At 42.3% G+C, this 18,962-nt stretch overlaps 1 protein-coding gene across 5 annotated transcripts in view; it reads right to left on the bottom strand.

The window, feature by feature from the left end:
* The window catches only part of ARHGEF2 (Rho/Rac guanine nucleotide exchange factor 2), a 575,049-nt gene that overhangs the window by 395,509 nt on the left and 160,578 nt on the right, over positions 1–18,962 (bottom strand). For all 5 annotated transcript variants that reach the window (XM_069217923.1, XM_069217927.1, XM_069217926.1 and 2 more), the window contains exon 2: positions 11,332–11,639. In XM_069217923.1, the coding sequence (XP_069074024.1) occupies positions 11,332–11,618 (287 nt within the window). In that variant the 5' untranslated portion in view covers positions 11,619–11,639. The remainder of the gene's footprint in view (positions 1–11,331; positions 11,640–18,962) is intronic.

Raw genomic sequence — 18,962 nt, 5'->3', positions numbered from 1 at the left:
CTTGTGCAGCGGTGATGTTTAGTGTCATATGGTGTGATATTGTGTAATGCTTTGTAAGAAGGTGTTTTGCGGTATATAGAATCTAGTCATAATGTATGTTGTTGAATGCCATCACGTGGAGTGATGATTGTGTTGTGTGCTGATGTAACAGTTTGAGCTGTTTTTGATAGATAGTACAATTTGCCACTTTAGGTGTGAGGTGGTATTACGTGATATGCATATCATATGTATATGGGAATAAAATGCCATATGTGATATGAGGTGGAATGGTTTTCAATGTTGTTCTGGGTGAGATTTTGGGTGATTTGTTGTTGTAGCTATCGGAGTGGTACACTGCTGGGTGTTGTGAGATGACCAGTGCTATCTGATGATATGTTGTTGAAATCAAAGGGTGGTTTCGTTGTAAAACTTTGCCCAGTATGGTTGTTTGCAATTAGGTGTGGTGCAATGTGATATATGGTTAGAGCGTATGATGTGATTTCTTATGTTCTTTGGTGATGAGAACTGCTATGTGAAAAGGGTATGATTTGATCTGGCATGTTATTGTTTAGTACAGTGTGAAATTGTTTTCAATTAATGGAAACATGCTTCTGTGTATTGTGGCTCTATATTGTTCTGCTGTGATATAATGTGAGCGGTGGGAGCGGGGCTCACAGTTTTGGGACTCTGAAGTGTTCAAGTGACCAAACTCAGAGGCCTAAAATAGAATGTTACCATTGACTAGGCAAACAAGAATCACAGTGGATGTGGTCTTTGGCATCATGTAATAGGCTAGGTGGGGGGTAGTTTGAGTGAGTTTCGTGTACTGATGCATGCTTGAACCATTTTGTTCATGTGTTACTGTGGGGAGAGTCTGAAGTAGATGGTCACACACTTGCCCAGGACCTAAGGATTTGCATTGGTAAGCAGACTGCATAAGGGTGCATGTTTTTTATTATCCAGTGCAAGGGGTGTTTTGTGGTAAAATAATGTTTTGCAGTGCAAAAAAAATCTGTTTTGAGCCTTTTTGCATTGTGAGTTTACCATTATTTGGCTAACCACTGCAAACACTCAATATGTGTTGATGCAAAGGTCAATTTACTAAAGATAGCCACACCGGGCTTGAATCAAAAATGCTGATTTGAAGTGGGTGCAAATATGGGAAGTGGGTTAATTTCCCAAAAAAACTTCACACTGCTTGTGTGCTGCAGTGCATAGCACAAATCCAATGCGTAGGATCATTATGAGTCTGTCTACAAATAGGAATTAATATTGAAACAGTAAGCCGTCGGGACAAATCCTATTGTAGGCAGTGCACACTAACCTCTGCACCATTGCAGAGTTTGTGCACCTTGGAAGGATTCCTGTTTGTGTGCCATCACTTTAAATTATGTTAATAAATATTTTCCTTTTTGTCCAGAGACTTTGAAGTATTTAAATTGGATAGAACTGCATAAAGATATATTGGTTGGCATGTCTAAAAATTATGTTACATTTAATCAATGTTTGATTTAGTCAAATTCCTAACGAAATGTAATGATACAATTGAGGCACAGTACCCATGGTTCACTTCAGTGTTCAGATTTCTGGATTCCAAGGTCTTTTAGACCTAGTGAAAAGGATGTAAGAATTTACTAACAATAGATCAAGGACCAGAGCATCCCTGTGTCGCTGCTGTCACCAGTTATGATTTTAAGATCTTACCACGTTAGGACATGTCCAGATGTGGTTTCCCTCATTCTACATAATCTCACTTGGACCAGGTCCAGATGTGATTTGTGATAGAATCTGAGCTGGCTCAAGACATGGCACTCGATGACTTTTGCCAAGGAGGGTTTGATAAAACCAGAAACATTCCTGTAATTGCCAGGTATAAAAGATTCTACAGAAGGTTTTTGCAGATTGGTGGGACTTATACTTGTTTGAACTCTTCCAGGACAATCTGATTCTGTAGGGAGATGATGAAGAGAAAGTGGAAGAGTTCAAATGTGGAAGGCAAGATCAGAAAGTCCTTGCAGATCAATCAGTCAATGTGTAAAGTGCCAAATACAAGAAAGTGGCAGGAGCCCAAGCAACGTTATCCAAGATGGCTGTACCATTTTCGCTCAAGATATTGATTTGACATGGTTATCTTACTAAGAGTAGTTGGAAACCATTTAAAGTAATAATTTGTGTTGAAATGGAGATATCTATTGCTGGTGTTATTTTTATTAACAATGGGTATCTGCTCTAATGTCATTTCCAGATGTGCATAGAAGGATTTCAACATCTATATTAATCAAACCTTTTACAAAATATTCGTTATGACTATTGCTGTCCAAAGCCTAAATCTGTGAGATTGATCTTATCTAAGGAATATTAACAATGTATTTTTATAATATGTTGCTTACAACACAGCTTTGCTGTATATTATCATGGTTCACTGTTCATGCGCTAAATGCTCTGGAGTGTAAGATGGAAGCATAAGGCCTAGAGTAAGCCCTAGAAAAAAGCATTTAATTTTAAAAAGAGCCATACAGTTTTCTGAGACTAACAAAGCATGTCCTTAATTGTCACATTTCCCTACGGCGCAAGTTAACTGCCGGAGCGGAGAAGGGGTTTTCCTTTCTCGGAAGCTCTATTCACAGTAGCTGAATTGTGTCTACGAGAATAAATCATCTTGCAAGTAAGGATGGAAGTAAGGATGGAAAGTAGACCAGACAGCAGTAGACCTCTGTGCACATTCTACAATCTGAACAGTAATATTGTTCAAAATCCTGCGTACAATAAAGGCACCGAGTGCACACACCTTTGCTCGACAGACAAGAAACGTATATAAAACACCAGTGGTAGGGTGAGGTGACTTACCATGGACCAGTTGGGCAAGGGTTGCTGAAAGACAGTGTTCCGAATTCAGGTCGGATGATATGAAGCGCTATACGAGAGGCTGCTTTATATGACTCAACATAAATAAAATAATACAGATAGCTATTAATAATCTAATTATAAAATAGGTACGAATTAGACTATCTAATTAAAGATGTGTCATCAAATGTTGTTGAGGTGAATGTAACATTTGCCCCTTTGCGCTGATCATTTGCTATGCTGTGTAGAATCTTTGCAAACGCCCTTGCTCATTCGCAGAAGGAAAGTAAAATACATATTAGCATTACAGGATATGATGCCAACACTCAAAACCCCCATATCACCTCAAAATAAGAGATTATCTTGCAGATTCTTTCTAGTTCCTAACACTCCTAACCATATGAGCATCATTCTGTCGGGACAGGTGAACACCTGCCCGTTGTTTATCTGAGAACGCCACAGTTTAGAGTTTATGAAATCTACTAGGTGTGTATAATACCGAGGTTATGGAAACCCAACAATATATGTGCAGTCTGGAAGTGTGAGGTCTCTGATCTCAACATGGTACACCCTGTGGGACAGGACGTCCGTCTGGAACCGGACATTATGAGATCAATGACAAAGTGCACATGGAAAGGAACTACCCGTGGCTTTTTAATGGATGTTTTAAGTGAACAAATAGCATAAGTTCGGTACATTTTTGCTAAGGTATGTAACATGAAGAATCCCCGAGCCCCCTACGGAAAGAGTCGCTGCTTGGTGGACACAATGAAAGGGCAGGACTATTTCAGGGGCGCCTGTTAGGAACTGCTTTAAAAGAAGGTTAGTACAATATACATTTTGGCGCCATTATTTATAGCGTGTCCTTCGGGACTGGGTGGGCACCACAGTTAGTAACCCTGGATAAGTTTGTTCGCTCAGTACTTCAGTATGAGCTGCACTACTTTGAAAACATCAACACCTGATGGGGAAATAATTTAGCATCATATTTGCAAGCACAAATAGTCCATATGGTGATAGGCTGGTGATTCACGCATGGCAGGTGCATCTGGAGGTAAGACAGTAGCCCTAACAATACATATAGTGGTGAACCTGACACAGCAAAAAGTCCAAAAGTTGCCTTGTTTTAGTGTATGGAGAGCTCTGCGCACCTATAACACAATCTTCTCTGGAACTCTAACACCCTGCTCCTCGTGCTTCTATGCAGATTAATCCGAACACTCACGGTGTTATAGACTGCCCCAACAGCAATCTTTGGCAGCTAACTAACCTCAGACATTAATTTCACAGAACTCAAATTAGATCTTTCAGACTCTACCGTCCAAGCGACGCCAGAAGTTTTAGGATCGTGAAATGACAAGGTGTAATTATCCATGTTTAAAAGGTATATGACAGCATGCATGGATGCCCGGGGGGAACAATGAGCAAATGACTAAGCCAACAATTACAGAGCAATTTCAATCAGAAACGCCAGCCTAATGGCCCAAATCGCATCACGCTCGGCCAAAACGTGTCCTGGGAGGAAGAGCAGTAGAACAGGCGCTGCTTAAGGCTCTGTCCACATTTAGCCACAATTCTGTTTGTGCAGACAGCATGGAGTTCTGCTGTCCTTGTTTTAAAGCAGTCAGATCTGTGATGACTTCAGCCGAGGGCTGCAAAAGAGCTGACAAGCACTACTGGGTCCAAGATAAGAGCTGCCTGTCCTAAGACTAGAGGAACATTGAAAACATTGGGAATTTGGGGAGCAGTGCTTAATTTGTGCCGGTAGTTACTGGCGGGGGTCAATGTCAAGCATTTTCGGGGACCAAGGCACACTTATCATTACATTTTAAAAGAGAGAGAGAGAGAGCGAAAGAAAAAAGGAAGAAAGATAGGACAAGTGACAAAGAGAGACTAAAATAACCTGCAAGTGGCAGATAAAATAAAGGAAGTCTAAGGCAGTGAAAGGAAGAGGCACGAGAGGGGGCATCCTTGGTATTCGGCTTGCAAAAAAAAAAAAAATGATGGGCCCTGTACATATTGTTTTACGAATTAAGCGCTAAGCATGAGGTTAGATCCTCCATGATCGTCAGAATATTTTCACCTAACATAGCATACCATACCAAATTACTTATGTGTATCCATCAGACACCTCTAGACCACCTCTGATGAGTAGCAAAGGTGGCAGTAGATTGTGGCAGACCACAGTATTCATCAGATAAATCTGTTTCTCCCTACCTGTGATAGGCTGTACGTTGCCACACCTATCCTTCCTAGCAAAGTGAGGTGTCCCCCGAATATCCTTAACAAGATGCCAGCAATAGGCTCCTAATTCAAACTGGCATCAAATGTTACAGTTACGCTACTGGTCTTAATCTTGAAAAGTCTTGGGCCCACAGACATGATTTCTGACTTTCCAATATATGGCTTGTGGACTATATTATCCATACATCAGAATATACTTTACTGCTAACCACTTAAGGCAAATTGTCGTCCTTTTGAAGTGAGGACAGATTTATCTGAAGAATATTCTGCAAGTACCGAAGCATTGTATATCTTTAAAAAATGCGGACTTCTCTTCATGAAAAAAAAATGCATTAGGATCTGAGATCTATAGACAAAACAGTATGTTTGAGTGAAGAAATTTTACCTTAAGTGGACATGAATTGTGGGTGGAAAGCTTGTATATTTCTCTTCAATGAAGTAGAAGAAAAACAACAAAGGAGATTATTTAGAGGTTGCAGATATGGGGCAATTGTAAAAAAAATTGGCAAATGCCTAATCCACCAATCTCGAGATTTCCCCCAATCCATTTAGAGGTGAATGAACCGATTGGTTTCTGATGGCCCTGCAGATTCTGCTGTCAAAAAGCCTTGTCCCAGTAGTCACCCATTACAGGACCCCCATCAATGTGGCAGTTACCCATTCTCATTTAGGGTGGTGTGATCATCACTGATTATCTATGTCTGGATCCAACATGGGGTACATCATAGTCTAGAGCAGCGTCCTAGAATGTTAGCAGAATATAAATCCATAAACTTTTGTATTTCACAAACTCACTCCTGCTTTTTGAGTGAACTTGTGAAAAATAAAAGAGAATGCAGAGTGGGCATTAACTTGTGCCTTCACTCACACAAGTGGAAGCATTGAATAGACGGGGATCCCAGCCAGACAGGAAGGGCCTCTACATATGGAATGCAGACCTGAGGATAGCCGAGGTAAGGCATTCTGCTGATCAGAACGGCTGCTAACCAGGGTCTAAATGACCCACCTGCTGTGCGTTACATTTGGTTTTATAATTCCAATCTATGAGACGTGCAAATCAATAGCAAAACATGCAATTTCATATATCCTTTATAGATTTGGCTTTTTGCTTCTGACTAACCTCATGAATTCAGATAAATTCATAAATAAAAATAGGGTTTGTCCACCCTTTTCATATTTTGTGTTCCAGTGTCATTCACTTTTTGCTCCCGGACCACAACTACGCACAGGACTGATTAAACGCACTTCAGCCTTTGGCTCTAGTGCTCTATGAAGGACAGTGTTATCTCTGTTCACACGTGCACATCCACCTAATATGAGGGCACTTCAGGTCCAGGGCTCTTCCATTGTCTCATTTGCAACGTTCCCTTTCATCGGTTTAATCAGTTTCAATTTTGTGTATTTACTAACAAGCCCTTTCTTTTTTTTTCAAGAGGCTGGCTGACACACACACATTTCTACAACCGGACCCCTCGCTTGCCATGTTTAAAAAGGGGCATTTTTCCTTGTCTTTTGATTGCAAACATAGGCCCACCATGCTTAGGCAATACCTCATTTTTGTTACTTTTATCCTTTAATTTATATTGAATATGGTTTAAAAATAAGTAAATTAATTACACTGTAAACCACATAACTTGCCAAGGCTAGATCTATTGACTTTAACAATGCTTCTTTTCTGTGTTGATGTAAGTTTGAACACAATTTTGAAGGAGGTGGTCCCTAGCAGGTTCAGCCGCCTAGTATAAAAATAGCAAAAAGAGTAGAGAGCATTGGAATGTATGTGTCTGTGAGTATCCCCTTCACAGCCATCTGTGCTGTGTATTAAAGCCTCGTAAAAGCCTGCCAATCAAGAAGCCGAGCAGATATCAACCCAGGTCAAATCTGGCCCATGTGCCTCATTATTTTTCCAAACAAAAAATGGAGACGCACCCATCCAGAGTGACTTATAAATAGAAAATGAGAATTTTTCCTTAAACTTGGAAAGGAAATCCATGTCAGTGTGCTTCCATGAAAATATATACCTCTGGCAGCTATTGAAAGGACTGACACATGACCCTAACATATGTACTGAAGTAGCAATGTTCACTATTGACTGCAAAAATCATGGAAAATATATTTGTGGTCATGAGATCTCAAACGGATCCCTATGGTCTGGGGAAAAAGAGTGCCCTCAATGCATATGCTGCTGTTTTTATTGTTAATCACATCCTTATTTGTACTGATAGCAAAATATAGAGGGCAGGCCCTTCTCTTTAGTTAAATCTGACCCTTGCTCCGTAGTGTGGGAAAATTTTTAGGAGATCCAGTTCCGTCAAATGTTACGGAGCTAAGATTGTATCAATCAGAGCCGTTTACCTGTCTCCTGGGGCTTGACTACACTATGGGATCCCAAAAAACTGACCATCAGCTGCACCCTCTTAGCACTTGTCCCTCAACATAGTAAAGTCGAGCAGTCTAAGGTTTGCTCAGAGAAGAGGTGTGCTTGAAACTCGGTCCTCAACCCAGGTCAATAATTCAACGTTCACTCAATGCTAGCTATTTGGAAAAAAATGTGTATTAGTCAAAACGCACTAAATTTAATACCATACATAACATAAAATCTCAGCGGTAACAATTTATGCTCGCTAGGACTATTATGTGAGGGATTGTGAAAGAGGCAGACTTTGCTGCTCCCGACAACAACTTCCTGGGGTATTTGTGTGCAATAGTTCTTGACCAGTTACTGGGGACCATTCAAAAAAAGGTTTGGAAGCGGGAGAGTCTCTACAGTAAACGCCCCTGAGAACCAGTCAGCTGGTCTCAAAATTCCCTCCCTGGAGGTAGCAGTCTCGTCTCTCCCCCTTCATCCACTCTCCCACATTTACACACTATTTTAATAGTTGTTTCATTTAATTATTTGCTGGTGCAGGCCACCAAACTTGATGTGTCGTGTTACGTATGGCTCAGGGAGCACAAGGAGAAGTGACCCCGGCCCTGGACGCACTTTTTGGAATACAGAAATGCCTACATTGCTGACCTGAGGAAAGTGGTTCCAGTACCAGTTTAAGTCAAGCAGGCTGTGGTGAAGCCTTAGGGCTCATGGCTTGATGGATCTTGTGGACTAGGTTCTTTGCTGGCCCCAGAAACAAAACCCATTACCCAAACAAGCAAGATGCCCACAACTTGCTATCTTGGTTTGTACTTGGTCATGAAGACTAGCATCTTGTCTCATATGGTTCTCTGCTGGTATTTTTGGTTCTTCTTGACCAGAAAGTGTGAACTGCAGTTCGGTGAACATGTATGTACCATGTTACTACATACCCTCCATCCAGCGGTAAACATTTTCACTACCACTGAATTATCTTCTGGATCCATCAGCTTTACTGTCTCAGAGCACTGCAAGTCCCTCACTGATGTAGAAGTGGGCATCTGTGGCGAATCCTGCCTCACCTTCTTCACAGCCCTTTTCTTCTGAGTAACAACTTCATCAAGCAAGGACATCTCCAGTGCTTCTTCTGACCAGCTGTTCACTCTCTCCTTCAAAATAGGGTCTAAGCAGCCCCTTCTGACAGTCTAAGGCACCGCTCCTCCAGGCAGTCTAGTGTGCAGTCCCTAAGATTCTGGTTCTGAACTAGCAGCTGGTAGAGAACACCCTAAGAATGGAGCATAGGGTTTTTCTGTTTGCCACTAATGTGGAGACCCCTGATTGTGGTAGAGAAATCTCAGTACACTGGCTGGAAAACTGTGCTATCAACATACAGAAGAAGAAAACAGGAGTTCCAATAGTTCAGTTCTGAGACTGGTACTGGGCAATCCTGCCTTTTAGCTTGTCTCACTCTGGCTGGCCCCACCAAGGACTTGGTCACAAGGTGTGAGATCCGGAAGGTGGGTGGTGCTGGGAGTCTCCAGACTGGAAAAAACCCAAACAACAGCACAAAGGCAGGGGAGGCGGTCTAACTTAACTAGCTGTCAAAGTGTGGAGAGGAGTAGTACTCCCATAAAACAATGGACAAGAAAAGGGCAGGAGGACACTCCATCGGTTTATATGGACCGTCTGTATCCCCTCCTTAAATGTGATCTGCCTGACTTACTACAAAGGATCTCTCCTGGAATGTGTTGGAGGAATTCCTGCAATCACATATCATGGTCGGGGATGCCTTCCCTTGCTCACTCCGTTTTAAGTAATAACTGAATACAGCAAATTTAAAACGTATCCCTGTGTGGTCATGGCCACCTCCGTCATACGTGCTCCATACACATCCTTAACACATGCAACATTCATGTACTCCTGGGTGGACGAAGCACCTGGTTGCAGGGGATTAACAGACCTATTTGGAAAAGGTGGGAAAGGCCAATGGACAACTGCCCGTATGGTCTGGTAAGGCAGTGGGGCAACAAAGGCCCCTGCAGCCCTCGCGATGCAGGGGGTGGGGAGCTTCAGGGGGCCCCATCAGTACAGCACTTGGCAAGCTGGTGGCAGTCACACTCAGTAACTAGGTTCACCTGGTGTGCCCCTGCTGACCTCGGAGCCCCACTCTAGGTCTCAATCCATACCACGAAAGGACCTCCAGCACATGCGCATGATTGTACTGTGTGCTTAGGTAAGGGTCATAAACTACAGCTTCCTATGATGAATTCGAGGCAGTGGAGTACGTTTTACAGAGCCATGCGGGACCTTTGTCCATTCCGAAACATAAAAAAATACAATTTTTGCATCCTTAATAAGTTTTTACCCCTCATCTCCTTCCTCTTCCACGACCCACCGCCGAAATAACCCCTTGAGCAATCTCAACCACACTTTGGAGGAAACTCTCTTTAAAATTCGACCTTTCAGCCTGTCGCTGACCACATAGTGGCAAGTGGGGCTGAAAGCGCCAACAGGTAGAATGCTATCCCAAACCCAGTGGCATATGCAAATAGCTGGAATATCCCCACAGGCTACTTGGTGCATTAAGAACTCAAAAGCAGCTGAACAAAAATGCAACATGACAGCATTAAAGATAACCACCAATACATAATAATATGATACATCAAAACAACACAGCACAATAAACCAGCAAACAAAAACACAAATAAACCCAGCCTACGGGAGAGTGTTCAGGGGTAGAAGCTCACTGCAAAGACCTCTTGGGTCATTCCAATGCCCTGAGAGACTCTGGAATAGCGACAAGCGAAGCACATCCCTGGGTACACGTGATATGTTTCAAGACCATGAAGCTGCATTCCTGCATCCCACTCTGTGGACTCCGGAACTAGGCGACAAGAATAAAAAGCTTGGATTCCCTACTTGTCCTAATTTGTCAAGATGGGGCCAGTCACCATCAGCTTATGTCTGCTGGTCACAGAAGCAGAAGACTCAAGCCCCAATTTTGACCCTCTCCTACAATAACTGATCCTGCCAAAATGAATTAACGCCCTAAGTCTCAATTCTTTCACTTACCAAAAAAACAGCTTACGACAATTGAACACCGGTAGTAAGGGCGAATTTGGTAACATTTTTGCTTTCTATAATCATAGCTCATAGAAGCTTACTGATATCAGTGTAAACTTTGCAACATCTATTTTATTTTATTTGGCGAGTGCTACAGTCATAAAAATCATATGCTAAATTATTCAGTGAAGTTCTGACGTCATAGTGCCTTTAGCTAGAGGCCGCACTATCTTCATACATCTCTCCGGGGACAACACCCATTGCCGCTACACAATACTGAAAGAAAGTGCTTGCATTCAGTTTGCATTGATCTGGTCTTAGGAGGGCAGCCATTAGCTGCCAAGAAAACAACGAACCTCTTACATTTTTACCTATTGAACTAGATTTCAATACACAGCAACGACGCCACCCTTAATATCACAGTACAACTGGTAACTGGGCTACCAAATACGTTGAATATGGATATCTGTTAATAGGCTAAGAATGAAAATATTTTTGTGTTGGTTCGCAGTACCCACTGGGCGACCTCCACATCTCTTGCCCACATATATGCACAAATAAGCCGAAGTAATTTGGCTTTCATGTCACGGATTCAGAGCTGCACATTGTTTACTTATCTTCACCTGGATAAAGAGCTCTCTCATGAGTTATTATCAAGGAGGCGAGAAACTGACCAAGTATTAGAAGGAATAAACTACTCCCAGTGTACATAAAAATGATAATGCTACTCGAAATGACGTTTAGTGACTGTGAGAATATTCAAGTATCCTGTATACACATGGTAGCTCCTAATATTTTTATAAGATATGGAAAGGTCACTCCACCAATAAAGACAGAATACTATGATCAGATACCTGAGCTGGTCATCGTCCAGTTCACTCTTGAGTTGTTTTCCTGGCTCCCAGCTGTGCCTCCTGAAGGGGTCCTGAGAGCGCATGGAAGATCTCAGGCGGCTGTGTCTCCTCAATGGCACCCCCAGGAATCGGTCCCCCTCTTCCTCAGCTGCCAATCCCCAGTCTGCATCCTCCTGGGGTTGGTGGGTTGAGTGTGACTCCAACGCTGATTGGCTGCGCTGCTTGGGGCCCCGCACAGCATACGGAGCACCATCTTCCGTGGCCAGGTAAATGCCTGAACCGTTCATCCTTCAAGTGCCCACTCAAAGCTAACGGGAGACAAAGAAAAGGAACTTCAGTAAAAGGTAGAGGATGATACCACAATGAAAACATGTATAAGTCATTTTTTTGTCTTTCATTAAGTAACCTAAACATGAATTAGGTAGAAAAAATAGAAGAATTGTTTTTAAAGTTCTTGCCATTACAAGAAACTGGTCATTTTTTTAATCATTGGTGGTTCATAGGAAAAGAGATGCCTGCAAACATTATTAGACTTTGATCAAACAAGTTAAAAGCAACATGTCTTAGAGTAGCTAATGGAAATATTCCTAGAGAGCGCTTGTGCTAGTTCTTAAAATATACCCATTGAAATCCATATTAGTTACCAGTGGGTGAGATTACCTCAGGCAAATCACCCATCACTTTTTTTGTTTACTTCAGTGCGACGGTCTAAGGGTCACAGGTATGCCCAGATGTAGTTACTGTGCTCATTTTGCCACTGGAGTCAAGCTGCACTATATTGAAAAGCCCCGAACTAGAGTGAAACTGGTCGTGGGTTGTTTGAGTTCCGATTCACAGAGCACCGGACTTGACAGTTCGTGCTGGATTGCTCTTATTGTAGCAAGTTTACAGCTCTTTAGCATATGGCTGAGTCTGATCGGAGGTGGCACTGTCGGTGGGGAAAAAAAAATGGACTCGGAAACGGCCACGAGTAATTATCAATGACCAGGAGCAACGCCCCACTGCTTTTAGCAGAAAGAAAAATAAAATGAAAATAACGGATCATTATTATCATTTTATTTTTTAGCTGAGCCAGGTTAGGGCGGAGCGGTGCTGGAGAGAGGAGTGGTTCGTGCACCAAATGTGCGCATGTGTGTTTGGCCGGCCGTGTGTGGCCGGCCAAACACATGTGCACTTTGCATTTCTCCTCCCGGCTGTATTGCACAGCCGGGATGAGAACGTGCACAGGCCTTCACTCCCTCTGTGAAAGCCGAAGAAGGGCGCTCATACCAATCACGACGCTGCTGCCATGCTGGTGACAGCAGCTTCGTGATTGGCTGAGGGGAGTCTGGGAGCCTGTGAGCTTCCCGGACAAGGAGGATGGTGTAAACGAACCAGTCTGCGGAGGAAAAAGGTAAGTGTTTTTTTTTTTTTTTATCCCCCACCCTACCCGCCACCCCCGTTCAGTGGCAGCTGTCCCTGCCAGTGACTGAGATCAACGCAAGCATACCACCCACCACCTTTTTTGTTTACTTCACAAATAAATTTCAATCTAATTGCATGATAAAGAACAAGGTTCATCCATTCCATACAACTAAGATGTGCTATGTAACCGGCTTTCACTGAACTACTAACAATACTATCCGAAGCACTTTAAACACTAAATCCTCAACAGAATGCATCATTAAGGAAACATTCAAGTACGTAGCTATGGGATGCCATATTTTTGCTATCAAGAGCTCCCAACAATAAGAACTGTCAAATCACGTAAAACATTCTCCCAAAAAACATTAGACTGAGCTGCCCATATGCACCCACCGCAGTGAGGGAGCTTCCGTTACAGTCTGATAAATCCAGTTCATAGTGTTTTTGTGGTACAACTAGATGGCTGTGCCACCAACGATGGCGCCTGCAATGTTTGCTTTTCTGGATTCATATCTCTGGACTTCTGCCAGTCTTCAGCAGAAAGGAGTAGGTAGGTTTGGAGGTGTTTGAAATGACACAGTGTATCAGGTAAACTACCATTCCGAAGCATGGCTCGCCAACCACATATCTTCTGGAGGAAATTAACAATCAAGGGGAGAAGGAGCACACTGCCAGAAAATAAGCACCAGTTCGGCCAGTACCATGTGGTGCAGCACCATGCTTTGGAGCAGCACTTTAGCAGTTAACTACAAACTACATTTTAAGAACCCCAAAAGCCTACTTGCTATTTTCTCCTGAAAACTGGTGAGAAGCTAGGAAAACATGTTCAGAAATAAAAGCACTGGCAAGATTCCACAGGAATATCGGAAGAGACACCTTTTATATGCGTATGTAGTCTTTTTGTAGTATTATGAATCATTACAGACATGCACTGTGTAAATGAATTTAACATTCTATATTGTGTCTATATGTTTGGTACTCCTACACTAACTAGGTCCCCCTGTGTAAATATCTGGGCCTGCTTTCCTCCCACCATATTCGTGTGCTGAAAAGACAGAAACAAGCATTTGCTATGCAATGGGTCTTGCGTTTGCTCGAGTTACAGCTATTAGCATTGTAAATTCCTAACTGGACTTTTCTTGCCACATAAATTGAAAATGAAAAGTAAAACAGTTGACATAAGCGAGCTGATTCAAAGTGCCATGAGTATGAGTGCTAAGGAGAGACACAAACGGAAAAAGAAGGTTGCTCGCAGTGAAACATATCGGCAAACGTGCAATTATCCATGTAACTTGGTCGGTGTCCAAAGCGGTAACAAACCTGGCCAAGGAGGGGCAAACTTAAGCAAATAGATTACAACAGATCAAAGCGCTTGCCCTAAAAATGTTTCCCCTTTGGGATAGCATATGAATGGATGGTGGTCAGCGGTCTCTTGGATTTGCAGCCAATCAATCGCAGGGGGTTGCAAAATGCAAGATGCCTAATTAAAATTAATTAGGCAGGTAATTTTGAGATCTCCTAAGGATTAACAATTTGCGATGCAACTTATTGGTACATAGGTGCATTGCAACTTACATCCCGATTCGCAAAACGAGTCAGTGTGCGATTTGCACACCACTGGTTTGCAAACTGTAATATTACTTGAGGTCCCTAAATCCTTTAAAAAATGAAGTCCGTGCAAAAAAAACTACAATATTCCCCTGCATCTGATCAGGAAAACGGAAGCTCACCACCAAAGCGTTCTTGCTGTAAAATAACTGGTTCATTTCCGGTCCATTGTTCTTCTGAGCTCCTGGGTGCAGGGCCCCTCCAACGAACTCAGAGAAATTAAACTGAGGACAGGGGGTAGGTGCAGAGTTTATAAATGGCAGAAATAACCTGGGAGTCCCAGAAGGCAAACTAATTATAAAGAAAGGTGTGGCCAAAAGGTACAGATGTCAAATGTTAAGTGGAATGTTCCATTCCTCCAATCGGCAGGGTCACTCTCTTTGCCGACTATTCAAATGTAAAGCAAAATACTTGAAAAGAGGAGCAAGTACCCCTAGGCAGATGTCCTTGTCATTCAACTTCCCTGAAAGACACTGCGTGTGCAAACCACCCCTTTGTCATAACAATAGTGATTTATAGGCGAACACAGTTGCTGGAAACTGGGCTGATAAATTCCTCTGCATAACCAGTAAGGGGCCTTTTCATCCTCCAACCCCCTTCCGTCTGTGACTTTCACAAGCGCTGAGCTTGTGAATGCCACTTTGGATAGGTAAAAAGGGTGGCTTGTTTCCGTATCTGCCCATTAAAGAGTTATTTTCTAATAAATACCTTTACATATAAAAAATTAACAAGTCGGTGCAGTACATTAGGTTTTGAGACCTCACAAGTGACCAACGTGCTCTTGAAAGTTACTATATTTCAAGCCGGGCCACTGGAATTATGTGGCAATGGAGGCCCAAATTCTGTTGCAGTATCAACTAAATTATGTGGCAAAAAAAGGCAAAATACCCATCATAATACAGGTGCATTCAGTGGAAGTATTACTTAGGTATTATGTCAGTTAAACACAGATTGTTAAAGCCTGACCAAAAGATTTTCCACACTATTACAAGTTGGACAACTGAAGGGTGACAAGCTAACATTTGCAAATTGCCTACCACTGCACTGCATGCACCATGTGCAGTGCTTTCAAAAGTATTTTTTGACCCTTTTGCAAAATAAACCATTTTGTGTTGAATTATGCAGGAGATGTTGAATCGCATAATCGTAGTGGCGCTGGCTTTATGATATTTGTAGTGAATTTTATGGTAAATATCAGGCTTGCCAATGCACTACAGATAAGATGTACCAGCCCCTCCTCTTTGCCCTTCCCAGAGGACTCTGCTCCCACAGAGCTTGAGTTTAGTCTTCAGCTCTGCCCTTGGTTTCGGATCACTTTTATTCCAATGACTCCACCACTGCCCTTCCTACACGTTAGGAACTCTCGACTCGTTCCAAGGGTGCGTTCCTTCAATGGTCCACTTCCTGCCTTTGTTTCCGAGGTTTCCTGGACAGCTGGGTGTTCCAATGACAGAGCAGGCTCGTGCTCCACTGGGCCCAGGCCGCGCGCGCAAGGATCGGCCAACAAGACTTGCTATTTCTGGAGCGAAGGCCGCACAGTTCCGGAGCCGGGGACAGGGCCAGTGTGCACCTCTTCGCGGAACCAGTTGTAGCACACATGGGTGACACAAAACAAAGTAATCTCGAGGGTGATTTACGGCCAGGTTCTTTCCCTTTACTCTTCACTGTCATGGAATGAACGAATTGCACACTGAGTCAGGCCTGGAAACAGCCCTGCCAAGTTTACCAGTTTCACGCATGATGTGCTACCCCAGTCCAGGTTTTTTTCTTTGAATTGTGGGACTTGTAGTCTTGTTTATTAGATTATAAATCAAGACTAAAAGTCCCATAATTCAAGACTACAATAAATAATTTTGGGCCAGATATACATTGGTAGTGATTTGCGATTACCAAATAGCGATTTTTTTTTATTTGTTATTTGGTAATCACATACACCCATGTACTAATGTGTGTATTAATATTTTATGATGCCCACTGGGTCGCAAATATACCTACTACATAAATATTAATTAGGTAGGTCTTGGTTTGCGATCCATTGGGAATTGCTAAAATCACAAGGATGGTGGACTGCTGGGGTCAGCAGACCACCATGTCTGTGATTACTTTTAAGTAAAGGGATCCTTATTTTCTTAAATGCACTCCCTTTTCCTCAAAGGAAAAGGGGATGCATTTTAAAAAAGAAAAGTTTTCTTTAACATTTTTAAGAGTAGGCAGTGTACGTGGGACGGCTACCTGCTCTTAACAAATATTTACAAACATTCACACTTCACTTGAAGTAGGTGGTAAAATGTTTTGCAACCGCATTTCAGCCGCAAAAAATTCACACACAACACTGCGATTCGGTATTAGGAAGGGACGCCCTAAACTCTCCCCTTCCTAATACTGAATCGGAAACCCAATTTGTAATGTGGCAATAGGTTACCGAATCACAAATAGGGCATTGTAAATTAAAAAAAAAAACTTCTGCGAATCGGCCTGTTTGGAAACACTAAACAGCTTTGTACATCTGGCCCCATATTAGAGTGACCATATTTTGCAACAAAAAACTGTGACATTCCACAAAAATAGAAGCATCACTCCAATTGTGCACCAACGACGAGCTCAAAATAATTGGAGTGCACCTTTCAACAAAAAAAAAACACAATGTGGTACAAAAGGAAATTGAATTCCACTTATACCACACAGATACTTCATTTGTTTCTGCTTAGGGCTGGAACCTAATTCTTCCCTAGAACAAAAAAATACTTGCCCTCCTCTGTGTTCAGCCGATTCTCTCTGAAGACCGGATCATGTGCTAAGTTCATTGAAAGTGACTGGGGTAGTTGTGAAAGCAGGACTGTACCACCAGTAGATCCGGGATGCCTGGTTACCCTAGTGCGAGTTAAAAAAAACATGCCAGTGTGGAAATTAGCGGAAATTCCACTGTGCTGAACATGCTGTTGATATTGCCATGAAGCAGTGGTAAAGCCATCGAAACAAAAGGGGAGGTGAATCTGACATATATGCTGCAGAACGCTTCACACCAAACTTAGCAGGTTACCTTCTGAACATCTGCCATTGAAAAGACAGAGAAGGCAAGACAAGATAAATGTGAGGAGCCCATCATAGTATTTTCAGTCCCACAAATCGTATACATTTGTTTTCTTGGATGAATTCCCTTCGGGTTTAGGTCGGCTCATCCCTTTGCTAATAACATGTGCTGCGAATCCCAGGAACAAAGCGCCTTGGCTGATTTGTGGCTTTGCCTTCCATTAAAATTTGAAAATAAAAGACCATTTTTTTTTTAATACAAGCCTTGTCTCGAGCATATACAAGAACTTGGAATGAGGAGCAAAAAAGGAATATTGTACATAAATGATTGTTGTTTTAAATCAGTGCAGCTCCAATTTTTTCAAAAAAGGTTTTTCTGCTACCTTGGTTCCCAGTCTCTGGGCCTGGTTACAAGACAGGAAGGAAATCCCAGTCTCGGTTTAAACAGGGATGAGCAAAGATCAGAATTACGAGTTGTGCCGTAAAAGTATTTACTTGAGGGTGACAAACCGTCCCCCAATAACCTTCTAATCAAAAGACTAGCGCAAAAAAAACTAGCATCTGCAAAGCTGACGAACTATCTCAAATGTGTTGTCGCCACGTGCGATGTCCCTGTTAGGTCCCCATCTCTTCATATCTACATTCCGCGCGGAATCACAACGGGCGTCATTATCTCACTGCCAAGATGCCGGCGTCAGCTGCAAGTGCTAACAATGAGAGGCATGGGCCTCTGGAGGCAGGACAGTGCGGAAGGGACGGCACACAAACAGGTCTTTCAACCCTATGACTTGCTGGGGTAATATAGTGTTCCCAGCTTGTGGATCAATGGAGCTTTGAAACCAAAATACCTTCACATTCTGAAGGGGCCTTCGCTGTTGAAGTCATCCATAAAATACACATTATGTTTTTGGATGTCATAGGGAGGTTAAGGCGAAATCTGAACATATAACCCAACTGATGAATGCGAACTAACACCGTTTTTTATTTTTTAGTGTAAAGCTTTTTAGTATGGCGCTAACACAGAAAGAAAATAACAAACTATTTTTTAGGGCGAAGCCTACAAGGTTTGCTTAAGACTTTTTAGGGGCATTCTGAAAGCTGCTCTAAGAATGCATTCACCTGCTGCTTACCATTGGCTTTGCGGTTTGTAACTCACACTTGCTTGCTTTCTATTGGTTGGCTATATTTGTTTTCGGCTGTCCATCACGTCTTTGTCCCTCCAATGGAGCACAGCCTGTTCACTACATTCTTCCTCAAGTGCTTACTTTCTGTTAACAGACCTTTACATTTTGTTCTTATATTGTCACATTTTCTGTGCATTCAAAGACAGAGGTAAAATATCAGGCTCTGTCTTCTGAGGGAGCTTAGTATTCACTTTTCTTTCCCTGACTTAAAACTGAGAGGCTTTATCTGACAATTTGATCTGGGGAAGTGAAAAGAAAGGTTTTTGTTTCCTAGCATACAACACAATATAAATGGCCGTAAATGAACTGTGCAAATATTTCAGAATATATCCAAATTAGGAAAGCACAAAAAAGCGCTTTTTTGCAATTCTGACTTATGCTTGAAACAAATATTTTAATATGATG

The sequence above is a fragment of the Pleurodeles waltl genome, chromosome 12 (assembly GCF_031143425.1).
Source record: "Pleurodeles waltl isolate 20211129_DDA chromosome 12, aPleWal1.hap1.20221129, whole genome shotgun sequence".
NCBI lineage: Eukaryota > Metazoa > Chordata > Amphibia > Caudata > Salamandridae > Pleurodeles > Pleurodeles waltl.
The sequence above is the reverse complement of the archived record's forward strand: the minus strand, read 5'-3'. Positions and strand labels throughout refer to the sequence as shown.